We start from the raw sequence: 13,063 nt of genomic DNA, 5'->3' as shown, positions 1-13,063 counted from the left end.
TGCAAGTGTTATTAATGATTTTTCTTTATAGAAACTACATTTGTCTTATATTTGCATTCGATAAGTACAAAAGACAAACATTTAATTTGCATACTTTTAACAATAAATGTATGAGGGCATATTGTTACACAGTCAAAAAAAAATGTAAAGCTAAGCTTTAGACTCATAAATGTGGTCAAGTGTGGACTGATTAAAGTTACCTTTGGATGTCGTGGTGGGCTGTTGTTTCATACAAGGAAAAAAAAATGGTGTATACAGTAAGCCCTGTATACCCTATGCATACTCTGTAATCTGCCAAAACACCATAAGGCACATTCAAAGTTTATCCACTTGCAGGTTTGGAGGATTTTTAGATCTTAAAGGGATATTATACTGTTTATGAAAATGGAACATGTTTGATAGAACTGTTCTTACTGAATAAAATGAGTGATTGCTTAGAGGCATTAAATGGAACACGTCCACAATGCATATGTCAGGTTTTTTACATGCTTTGAAGGTGCTGTACATTCATTGCAGATGTGTTTAATATAATATATGCCGATGGAGTTGTCTATGTGTGTATGCAATGAATAAACAATGTATGGTCCACTAACTGCATTCATGTAGCAATATTGTTATCATCGCCCACCCTCTGGTTACCACTGATCTCTTTAGTAGTGTAAAAAGGGGACGAGTTTGATCTTATTACACTGTAGAATGTACAGAGATGGTTTGTGATGGTTTTTATTTACACTCTATTCTTTGATGTTTATTAAAGTTTACAGTATAAGACTCCAGTGGTTGAATACTTGCAGGATTGTAGTAGAATATTTAAACCTTGGTGCAGGATAGAATGGCTGATTCATTGTCAGTGATTGGATTTCTGGGAAGCCTGGGATTATTTTATCTGGTGTTGTAGTGTCCGTAATGTGTTTGTAGCTGCTAATCTTTTGTATATAGGGATGTGTGGACAAGGCCAAGCTGGTTAAAGGCATAAAACCTGCAGTGCTGATCTGTAGGTAATGTGCTTGTGTTTAAATATGGTTGCTTTTCTCTTGCATATAATTGTCACGTGGTAAAATATATATTTGATCATGTACTGCAAATCAAGAATGTGATCTACAAACAAAGTGTGGATTTATATGCATCGGTTTACTGCATACATATTTATATATACTTGTCCACAAATCCTCCCCTACTCACCCGCTATGTTCTATCAATGGCCTTTTCGCCTCCTCACGCCCTATCACCATCTCACACTCCTGCCTTCAAAATTCCCTGCCCCACCCAACCAGACTCTCCCCAAACCTCACATCTTTCCACTGATCCCTCATAACTCACCCTTTCACACTTGTCTACCTGGTTCCATCCTAAGGCCATAGCCTCTTCACGCTCCACCGGCCCCTCTCACTCCACCGCTATCGTCTCCGTTTAGTATCCTAGTTCTCTTAATATTTACTATGACAAGTTTGTCCCTCTCTACCTCCTATCTTCTCATCTTCTTTGTTATTTTTCCTTTGTTCTAGTTGTCGTCTTATATAGCTGCTTTCTCTATAATAGTCTCTTGTATAAATTTTTACCAATTGTTTCTCTTGTCCCTTATTTATATATTTTCTATGTTTCTTGTTTGTGCAGCGCTGCGGATTCTGTGGCGCTATATTAATAAATTAAACTGATGATATTTACACCATACAAATTGCACACTGAAGTGTTGAACAGGTTTGAATGTTCTTTGCAGAATTACAAGCAGCATCCACATCATACCAATGCTTCGAATATGTCCATGACTAAAAAACGGTTTCTGTGTTTTAGCATAAATAATACAATTATAGCAAAGAAATTCTTTGAATTTCCAGCACAGATGGGTTAGATGGAAACAAAATGTTTTCCTGGCCTGGCTGATATGCTGCTATGTTCATGAGCTGGTGTATTACCAAGTGCATGCAGTTACCACTGCTTTCAGATCTGCTCAGCTCTCTGGACATAATCCTGCCTGAAATCAAGGCGCTGAGAACATCATAGCCTCAGACTATATATGGGCCTTGGGTAAGTGGTTGTGTTATATTTATATCACTGGCCTGCTGGAGTTGTTGCAGTGTCAGAACAAATGTTTTGGAAGCTGTCCAGCCCTGAAGGCAGATTTTTACAGTTCCATGCTAGAATGCTTCATGCTTAACAGAGAATCACTGAAGTAATTAGACAGTGAAAAGTCTGTGTACGAGACAGCATTCAGAAACTGTTTTGATTGTTTTTTTTTCCTTGTTTTTTTGTGTTCCTTTTCCTAAAACAATAAGAAACACCCAGCCACGTTGTAACATTTATTGTGACTGACAGGCGTCTACCAGGCTGCAGATATCGTCCCATCATCATCATCATCATCATCATCATTTATTTATATAGCGCCAACATATTCCGTATCGCTTTACAATTGGGGGCAAACATAGTAAACTAATAAACAAACTGGGTAAAACAGACAAAGAGGTGAGAAGGCCCTGCTCGAGTTTAACACATGAGGTTAAGTCTACATTTGCAGTCGGCCCAGCCAGACTGAGGTAGTTTTACACCCAGTCCCAGGGTAGGGCAGAGCCGGATTTAGACCTCATAGGGCCCTAGGCAGGATACTGTTTTTGGGGCCCCTCCCTGCAACAATCCATAGCACTATATTTTTGCAGCCTACCATATACCCCTATAGTTACGTAGAAGTGAAAGCATGTGCCGCCGCATGCCTACCATATACCCCTATAGTTAAGTAGATATGAAAGCATGTGCCGGCACGCCGCCAAAGGAGGTGAGGGCGTGGCTTGCATCTTTGGGGGCGTACCTAACATGTGAAAAGAGCAAGGCCACCCTGCTGCAGAAAAAGGCACCCCTAAATAATTACCAAGCAGTCCCGTTTTTTTAAGTAGTTGGGTCAAAACAACATAATAAATATTGAAGTCAGGGCAGAAATACTTAAGTTGTTTGCAAAAATAATACGCATAAATCCAAGTATGTGCTCTTGTCACTTTTGTCCCTCTATCATCACACTGTGCCCCTTCATTGTCACTTTTGCCCCTTCACAATATCACATGTGCCCTTTCACCATCACCTCTGTGCCCTTTCACCATCACCTCTGTGCCCTTTCACCATCACCTCTGTGCCCATCACCATCACCACCTCTGTGCCAATCACCATCACCACCACTGTGCCCATTACCACTTCTGTGCCCTTCACCATCACCACTTCTGTGCCCTTCACCATCACCACCTCTGTGCCCTTCACCATCACCACTTCTGTGCCCTTCACCACTTCTGTGCCCATCACCATCACCACTTCTGTGCCCCTTCACCATCACCACTTCTGTGCCCCTTCACCATCACCACTTCTGTGCCCCTTCACCATCACCACTTCTGTGCCCCTTCACCATCACCACTTCTGTGCCCCTTCACCATCACCACTTCTGTCCCTTGTTTTACTTACCTTTCTATAGCGCGCTGCTCCTCCTCCGTCAGTCCAGATGTAAAAAAAAAAAAAAGAGAGAGAGTCACGTGATCGCTCGTCGGGTCCCGGCAGCCTCTCCTCCACTCTCTATCACTGAGAGGAGAAGAGGCTGCCGGGACCCGATTCGCGGCACCCGACCCCCCCCCCTCCTCCGATTCGCGGCACCCCCCCCCCCCCTCCCCCGACTCGCGCCCCCCCCCCCCCCCGCGCACGAGTCGCTGCCGCGAGTCGGGGGAGGGGCCGAATTTTTTTATTTTTTTTTCCATTTTTTTAAAAATTACTCCTTTCCCCCACAGCTGTGCCCCCCCCAGAGCCGCTAGGCCCTAGGCAGGTGCCTAGGTTGCCTAGCGGTAAATCCGGCCCTGGGGTAGGGTGTAGGACTACCTTTTTGGTCATTTGTGGTCCTCCAGCCACATTGCAAGAAATGTTGTGGTGTGACCTTTAGTTTCCTTTACCCCTTGGTGTTGAGGGTAGGGATAGGACAAGCACCATTGTTACACATGTATTTTTGATGATCAGTACTCCCAAAATAAGCTGATGCTTTTCGCCTGACTACCAAGGATTGGTAAACCCCAAAGGGTTTGTAGGACAGCTTTATTTTATTTTGTTATTAAACTACTTTTTACAGATGCACTTCTCACTTACATGTACATTTTATTGTGAACAAATGAACATGTCGTTTAGAATAGAGGAATCAATTATATTAACAGTAATTGCCAAGATGAGTAACAGTGTTCGGGAAATTGTTCAATACTTGTTCTTAAAAAGGGTAGCTTTATTTTTACGTAGTGTAGATACAGAAAACTTCCATTACATTGTAATTGGGGAAGGAGGATAATCTAGTAATCCAGTTTAAGAAATAGCCATAAATGCTTTGCTACTCCTAATGACTTTATATTTCAGTAAGTAAACTAAGCAGCACTTTGTAAATACATGTAAACATTGTTTGAGGTAGCTCGCCAGTGCTATTTTTTTTTCAACCTTGGCCCAAATTTTCTGTTGATCCAGAAGATGTTTAATATAGTAAAATTTAAAAATGTTACCGCGCAGGTAGTTCCATATTTGAGATGTGTTATACCTTCTGCTACAAACTTGTCAATTCCTCCTAGAAAACAAACAAAAATTGTAAAATGTCACGTAGAAGATCCTAACATTTAATTAAACTGAATAATGACATTTGAGAAACTCTAGACACTGTACAGTAGTATAAGGAATAATGAAATAATTAAACCATTATATTACATATTTTCCAGTACTTGGGATCAATTAATTCATAAATCTGATGTTAGGGCAGTATTGTCCTTCTAGTGGTTCAGCTATAACTCTTGATGCTCATCTGACCGCTAGTTGTTATGTTTCAATACTGAAACTGATGCGGATTTTAACGTACAGTAAAACTTGAGATTTCCACTTGCTCAATGAGTCCTTTTTTTTCTTTTTATTAGGATGTTGAAAAAGAAAGAGATCCTTTGTCGTACCTCAGTAAGGAAGAAACCAAAGAGAAGGTCCAGCTGTACAATACAGCAGTCACTGACAAATTAAAGATGACACTGGTAAGTAGAATGAGAAATGATTCTTTGTGTGGTTGTTAATGATTCAACCAATCTCCAGCTTGCAGCAAAGGCCCAGTGAGAACCTGTCCTTGGCATCTTGTACAAGGGGGAGGAGGCACAGATTTTATATGTGCTCTAATAAAACGTGATTCCTGCACAAAAACACTTTCATAGCCTATATCTGTAAAAACAGTTAACAGTATTAATATCGGTGGCACAATATCAGTTACTATGTATTGAGTTATTGTGCTATTTATTCCCCAGATGCTGCAATAGTGGTGTTTTGAGAATAAAGATTTAGAAGGAATGGCAATATTCCAATAGTATTCTTTTTTTCTTCTCCACTGTGTGTTTGTGTCATTGCGGAATCTCTTTAAAACTTGACTGAAGTTAAGGGCCATGGTGGGCTTAAGTTATAGCGTGTATGTTAAGTTGCAAATATTACAGCTGTGTTCCAGTGTCTTATTAAGGCACCTGTGTAAATGTGTGACTATTTATTTGTGGTCACTAGCAGAAACAAATATTTATAACCTTGACTATCTCTTATTGTGCTTTTCATCCCAAAGTTGTCATTTAATTTATTTTATTATAAAAATGTTGGTGGTACAGCAATACTAGTCTTCCCTCCTGGTTGAGTCATAGCAAGTACCATTTCAATCTGGTTTATTATGTTATTGAAGGATGGGTGGTATAGAGATGAATAAATGCATTTAAAGCTGTGCAGACACTATTTTGTGCTGGTAAACAAGAGCAAACTTATACACCCTGTATAAGTTTGGCGTACTAAGGAAGTACATTAGTATTTTTTAAGATTGGACCTACGCATAGAGAGTATAAAACTGCTGGGCAGAGTTATACAAGAGGTAGTCCTTTGACTTTCAGATCTAGATGTATATTAGGCCTAGCCAACCTGTGGCTCTTCAGGTGTTGTGAAACTACAAGCCCAGCATCCTTTGCCGTACTTGTGAAAGCCACAAGTTGGTCAACCCTGATCTATAGCCATGTAATGGGCAAACAATACATATTACAAATACACCAGGTATCTGTTCATAAACTTGATAATTATGTGCATTGTATTATTGGCTTACAACAGTTCTATTGTCTTGATATGTGCTGATTGGAAGCTGAAATATGTGCAGTGCAGCACAATATAGACTGAACACAAGAAAATTATATGGTAACAGAAATGGGCGCCACATTGTATTTAAAAAAAACAAAAAAATTCTATAGCATACATTGCAAGCAGCACTCTATCCTAAGGCAGTCTCTTCAAACGAGAGAACATTTAGGAGTGAGCAACCTCTGAATAATTTTAGGAGTTAACGACTATTCTGACACTGCAAGGAATAATACATTTATTATTATATATTAAGAAAAATACATAATACATCACTTTCCTCTGTCCACATAATTAGTTTTTAGGTTTTGTCACACTTTAATTATGCTTTCAGTGCTGGCACATTGATGTAGTGAAGTGGATTGTGAAGAGGGCGGAATTCAGTATATTTTTATAGTAATGCAATTCTATACCTTTTACAGAATTCCAATGGGATTTATACAGGCTTTATCAAAGTACAGATGGAACTTAGACGACCAATCACTGTACGAACGCGGACAAATGCACACAGCCATGCCAACAGTAATGGAAACGATACTGCCTTCTACATGCCTAAGGGCAGCATAAATATTCTGCACATCAGCAGCATCAACACTGTGCGTGAAGTCATTGAGGCCTTGTTGAAAAAGTTCTTGGTTGCTGACAATCCCGCCAAGTTTGCACTTTATAAGCGCTGTCAGAAGGAAGATCAAGGTACCCCACATAATTTAAGATATACATTTTTTTTTTTTTTCTTCTGACATCAGAGTGCATGACTACACACCACAGTGATGGGGAATGAATCTGGAGTATTAATATCTGTTTGTTGTACATGTAAAAAATCATTCCACTTTTAGTGCCTCAGCAGCTAGTGGGGACTAATGTAACATGTGGAATGTTGCCTTAAGGTGGTTACACGTAATACTGCTTATTGAAACTTGTGTATTCCATGCTGACCTTGGCTCTACAATAAAGATCTATGAAAACGTATCTACAGCTGTGAGCTATTGAAAGAATTAAGCTGTATACACACTACAGAAAATTACTTCAGATGCAATTTGTGTAACGACGAAGTCCCGATGAACATGCACACCTACACTATTTACCTTAAAGTAAACTCTATAGAGATCTGCCTACACTGCTGGTTGTGAGTGCATACACATTTCCACAGTTACCCGACATCGTTCCATCGTTGATAGTGATTTTTAGTGAGTTTATAAAACCAAATCAAACAATGCGGTGTGCTTTGGTACGATAAAACAGGATCGCGGCAGTGTGCAAATTAATGCAATATTGGACCTAACAGTTTATCGTATGATTGGCAATGTAATTCGTTGAAAAACCTGTAGTGTGTATTCAGCTTTAGTCTGCTAGCAATTAGAGTGTGTCCTGGCTCTGCTTCAGATGCTTCAGTTTCTAATTTGCTGTATTAAGGGTTGTTTTATGTTTTTGGTTTTTTTTGGGAGTTTTTTTTTTGGGTGAGAAGGCATTGTCCAAAAGTAGGTACAAGGTGCTTGAATAGGATAAAAAGATCTAATTGGTCAACTATAAGCCTCCATGTAAAACATAGCAATATAATGTCTTTCCTATTAACCTTGCCTAAACAGTTGATGAAGAAACTGCCTAACATTTTGATGCTGTATACAGCAATGGCACTTACTGGACTTTAATTCCAGTTTCTCTGGCATATCCTAGGTGTGGGGGGGGGGGGGGGGGGGGGTTATTGCCAAAGTGGTTCCATTACACTTTGTCTTGCTCAGAGGTACAAACAATTATTGTCATTAAGAATTATCCAAGTCTGTCTCTCCCTGAGTGAGTGTACCTGAACTAGCTGATGCTATAACACCTATCCTATCATATACATGGTTTCTAATATCGTGTGTATAGCTCTTACCCTACTGCCATATTCAGTGGCCCAGCTGTACAGAGACCTCTCACTATAGTCAGCCCCATCTGCTGCACCAAATGCCAGACACCTTTGGGTTTGCATACAGCACACAAACTTGTTTTCTTGCACTGTTCTGTACAAAGCTGCTGATGTCGCAAACTTGACGCATGAACAAATTGTGGCTACACTGCGTTTTTTTTCTTTCTGTGGGGACAAAACATGAAAATCATAAAACGGGGAGAAGAAGAAAAAAAAGCTTGACCCCCATATACTGTAATCACTTGAAAAATGCTACTGTTAAGAGGTCTGGTTTAATTGAACGTATTTTCTCGCCAGTGTACATGTGCAAGTTATCTGACAGAGAGCACCCATTGTATCTTCGACTGGTAGCTGGGCCGAATCTTGAAACTCTTAGTTTTGTTCTACGAGAGCATGAAACTGGAGATGTTATGGTAAGTAACTAATAATAATATTGTGGTTGGTTTCCATCTGCCATTTGGAACGGACAGAATAAAAATCAAATCAAACGACAATACTGATCGTCACCCAGTTATACAGATGGTATACAAACATTTCTCCAAAGCTGAAAATAGTAATAATCTCTACAAGAGATCACAGCATGGCATTTATTGTGTTTGTGTATGTATACAGAGAAGAAAAACCTAAAAACAAAAGCATTTATAACAAGCACTGTGTAGTAGTTGGGGGGGGGGGGGGAAAGGGGGTTTCCATGACTCCTTTTGTCCAAGAGAGCATTAAATCCAATGTGCTTCTTACCCAGTATGTGTTCTCCCTGGCCAGCTTCCTCCAAGACACACAGCAGGAGAGCATTGAGCCCAGGAGCAAGCATAGTGCAGTGTGTAGCTCACTCCTGGGCTGGCTTTATCTATACTTCAGAGCTTTTCATGCTGAGCAGCGTTTAGTATGACCGCTTTTGAATTGCTATTTAGCATGCTAATGGACCCAACTGCTTTGTTAATTGTGACCAGTGCCAACCCCCTGCTCCACCCCTGTAAATCAGTTAGGAGGTGTTGGTGTACAGCAAGGACCTGGTGGGTGAGGGTATGAGAACAGTCTTGTTTGCTTTTAGGCCATAGATAATACTATCTGCCTGTGCCGCTTCAGTGTAGGACGAGAGTAGGGATGGTTTGTTTTTTTTTTTCTTTTGAGGTACTGGCTTTCAAATAGCTTGTAATAAACAAGAGCACAGGTCACAGATTTAGGAACCTGTTGGGTTTTTACTTGTGTCCTGAAATATAACTAGGGCTTGATTAATTGCTTTGAATCTGTTTCAGTGGGACGCTTTCACAATACCAGAATTACAGAACTTCCTCCGCATCCTCGACAAAGAAGAAGATGAGCAGTTGCAGAGTTTAAAGCGGCGCTATTCGTCCTACAAGGAGAAACTAGAAGAAGCGTTGAGCGGAGTGCGCAAACCTGGTTAGAGTCCTGGCTGTAAAGACCTCTGTGTTACGACATGATGGAGCAATTGGCACATGTTTGCAGCTCTGTCCAATGGAGACTAACTTGCAAAGGATATGTTCCTGAAAAGATGTCTGTCTGCGGTGTCATAAACTGGACTGAAACCTAATCCATATGGATGTGGTTGGTGACTTTCACTGGGGCTCTAAAGCTTACCACTGCACAGGTGGTGTTTGCTGCAGACAATCCAAAAATCAAAACCATTTTTAGATTTTTATTTTTTTTAATGTAAATTATTAAAGCTTTAATTCTGTTAAGAATTTTTTTGTGTTAAGCCTGTCAGGAACTATTTTTTGTATGGAAAATGGTCCTAAGGAAATGCTCATTGCGACAAATGTCTGTTAAAGGGTTGTACCGATTCGGGCACTCACTCAGCACCTGAAGATTCAGAAGAACTAATGAAGGTTGTTAGAGGGTTCAGTCCAGTGGCACAATAGCAAGTGATCAGATAGGAGGTAAGAGGGTGTAGCCAGATGCTTTCTTAAAGTGTTCAGGAGGTTTACTTTCAGAGGGAATATAGATGAGGTATAATGAGAAGGCTACTCATTGTTAAATGGGTAAAGTACCAACTATGCAGTCAACACAACATGCTACAATAGGACTTTTGTACTCTGTTAGGTATATTTTAAGCTGCTAAGAAGGTGGTGTGGAGAACATAAAGCTGTTTGTAACAGTGATTGGAAGGAAACATCACATTTCACATACCTAAAAAGGAGTTCAACTATTGCACAAGTAAGTTTAATGACTGGTGTGTACTTGAGTTCAAATCAATCTATTGGTTTAATGTATGTCGTTGGAAGGTGGAAGTTTGTTATAAGGTTTGAGACATTATTATTTTGGAGGATGAACTAGCTTGGGTTAATTATGGTTTAGCCATATTGGAGGACTGCCCTAGATGGGGGATGTTTCTGGTCCTATTAAAGTGTTGTGGATGTTGGTAGATCGCCTAAGAAGTGTTTACCCATCCACCTGCACAAACTGAGGGCAAGAAGGTGGTAGGCAATATATTGTGGACTTTATAGAGTGATGGTGTTCTGCAGAAATACAGCACTTCTACAAGGTCTAGAATTATCGCATGTTGTAACAAAACCAAAGAACAAGCAAATCAAAGGTGGTCTGTTTTGGCATTTGAATATATTTTCTTTTACAATATTCGATAGTTTAGTTAATGTTTTAGAAAGCTCACTTTGGCAGAGTGGCCGTTCATTGTTTACTTCTTACAGCATGCTGATCTGGTGCATATGCAAACATTACTGTACAAGTATAGGTGAAAATAGACTCCTAATGGCCGGGCTTTAGATTTTGGTAATACTGCCTATATCTCAGAGAGGATCTTCTGTATAATTATATCTAGTGTGAGGGACACCATAAAAGCCCAAGATGTCCTTTTGTATCAATTAACATCAAGCTCGCTGTTGAGCATAAGAGAAAAATTATTCCGAATGGTTCATATTAATTGGAACATGGTGTAAAATCTTGCTTTTGGAAGTGCTTTGTTTTTAGAAGATGTGTTTTCTACTTTTAAGTCCTTTCCTCATTTAGCCAGACGCTATGATTGTCCAGTAGGTTGGGTGCACAGTCTGATGCATGGAAACATGTAAACACCACAGGAAAGGTTAGAGGTGTTGCCACCCATGTCTGGCTATAATGCTCCATTAGACCCCATTCTTAAAGGTTAATTCTTTAACTGTACAGATTATTTCTGCGGTAAATTAAGCCTTGCAAAGTGGAATAAAACGCCTTACAGAGGACAGTTTTTGCTCCTTTCAGTTAATTTTTTATTTCTAAAGTTAATTCATGAAATCCTCAACTGTGAATTTTTATTTTTTTATTTTTTTTTACTTGAATTTTATGTTGTTTTTTTTAAATGGGCATATCCAATACTTTAGACTTAATTCTGATACAATGTCTTATGCACTACACATGGTCATTGATTGAGGACAGATTACTGTATTAATGTATTTTTCTGTGATCAAGGTTTTAAGGGTTTTTATTATTTAAACAATGTTATTTTATAGAACCCATTGTATGGGGGAACAGATTCACTACTATATGTGCTCATTTGCATGTCTTACCCACAGCCCTTTGTGGCTACAAAGTGTGTGTTTCACTGTGACATTAAGATCTTTTTTTATATAATGCGGCACTGGAAAATGTTTGTTCTGTAGTTTGAAAGTGAACACACTTATCTGTGGAAATAGGAATAATGAGCCTGAAATTGAGGTCTTAAGTACTTCTTACATACTGAAATGAGAATGTTGCAATGCAAGTACAGTTTTAATATATGTTTGATGGTACAAGAAAGTCACATTGGATTTTGAGATGAATTAAATAAAATTGTTCTAATGTTTTACTATTTATGATTTCTTAAAGGGTTTTATTTAAAATTGGTTTTTCAGTGTACATTTTTTTTTAATTAAAATTGCAGTTGATAGTACTGTACTTTATTTTTCCTACTGACAAAATGTAGCATTCATCACCAATGACTTTTTCAGAACTACAGCTGATTTTTACAAGGTCCCAAATAAATTGTCATGACTCTCTTCCAATAAAATAAAGTCTGAAATCTGCAGTTTTCAATTGTTGTTGGTAGTTGTCTGCAAGGTAGTCTGTTGGCTATGTATTATACTCTGCAGTGTGGATATACTGCCACCTAGGGGAGTGCATCGGATATTTACTGGTTTACAAACAAAACCCCAATTCTCCCATACATGCCATCCCATGATGCACATGAACAAGCAGCAAGAACAAGACTTTTGATATCATTGGGCACCTCCATGTAGGATTTTAAATCTCAGATTTCCTTTTTGATTGTTACAAGAGGAGAATTGGGCTGCATTGCAAACAAAGTATGCGTGTTATGTGAAACCACAAAAAGGGCCACTGTCTTGGCACAATTGTCTTGCAATCTATTTCCTTATGAGATATCAGTAAGTGAAGACCTGCACATTTGATGATCAATCTCTCAGAGAGTAACATTATCTAGAAATAAGGAACATCTTTGACTTGTAGACCTCCAGATGGTAAAGTAGCCCTTTTATGTTTTCAAAGCTTATCATGTTCCATGACAACACCAAAGGGCATATCTTGAGTCCGAATGCGCTGACAGGCCTTTTGCAAACACACTGCTGCCTGTGCTGAGCAGACAGATGGTAACTAACTACTTAACTACTTTGTTCTGGGAACAGGCTGCATAACCAGATGCATATGCACAACCTTCTGTCAGGATTGTGACTAGAGGCTGAGATAGAAACACTTGTAGACTCAGTTGTTTCATTGCCTCTCTGCCCATTTCAACTTTGTGTTGGTTGCCTTGACTGTCTTTTACCTATTACCTATTAATGCTGCGAGGGCTGAATTGATGCGCTGCTGGGGTTGGTCCATTGTTGATATAATAGACTGTTGGCAGCATTCACTTATCTGTAATAGCGTTACCATGCTTAGGCGATCGTGCGCTGTAGTGTGTTACTGTTGCCCTGTTATTGACACCGCTCTCTGTTGCTCCAGGTTGCACAGAAGACCTGGAGCAACAGAGTACAGGTGAGTACAAAGAGCTCTTTGGGAAATCCTGGTTTTTATGGGTGA

General features: G+C 39.5%; 1 protein-coding gene across 3 annotated transcripts in view; it reads left to right on the top strand.

The window, feature by feature from the left end:
* RASSF3 (Ras association domain family member 3) overlaps positions 1-12,058 on the top strand; it is a 191,466-nt gene extending 179,408 nt beyond the window's left edge. For all 3 annotated transcript variants that reach the window (XM_075209462.1, XM_075209463.1, XM_075209464.1), the window contains 4 exons: positions 4,905-5,012; positions 6,552-6,822; positions 8,333-8,448; positions 9,292-12,058. In XM_075209462.1, the coding sequence (XP_075065563.1) occupies positions 4,905-5,012; positions 6,552-6,822; positions 8,333-8,448; positions 9,292-9,441 (645 nt within the window). In that variant the 3' untranslated portion in view covers positions 9,442-12,058. The remainder of the gene's footprint in view (positions 1-4,904; positions 5,013-6,551; positions 6,823-8,332; positions 8,449-9,291) is intronic.
* The last annotated feature ends 1,005 nt before the right edge of the window (positions 12,059-13,063 follow it).

Source organism: Mixophyes fleayi, chromosome 4, assembly GCF_038048845.1.
Source record: "Mixophyes fleayi isolate aMixFle1 chromosome 4, aMixFle1.hap1, whole genome shotgun sequence".
NCBI lineage: Eukaryota > Metazoa > Chordata > Amphibia > Anura > Limnodynastidae > Mixophyes > Mixophyes fleayi.
This window is presented reverse-complemented; position numbering and strand designations above follow the sequence as displayed.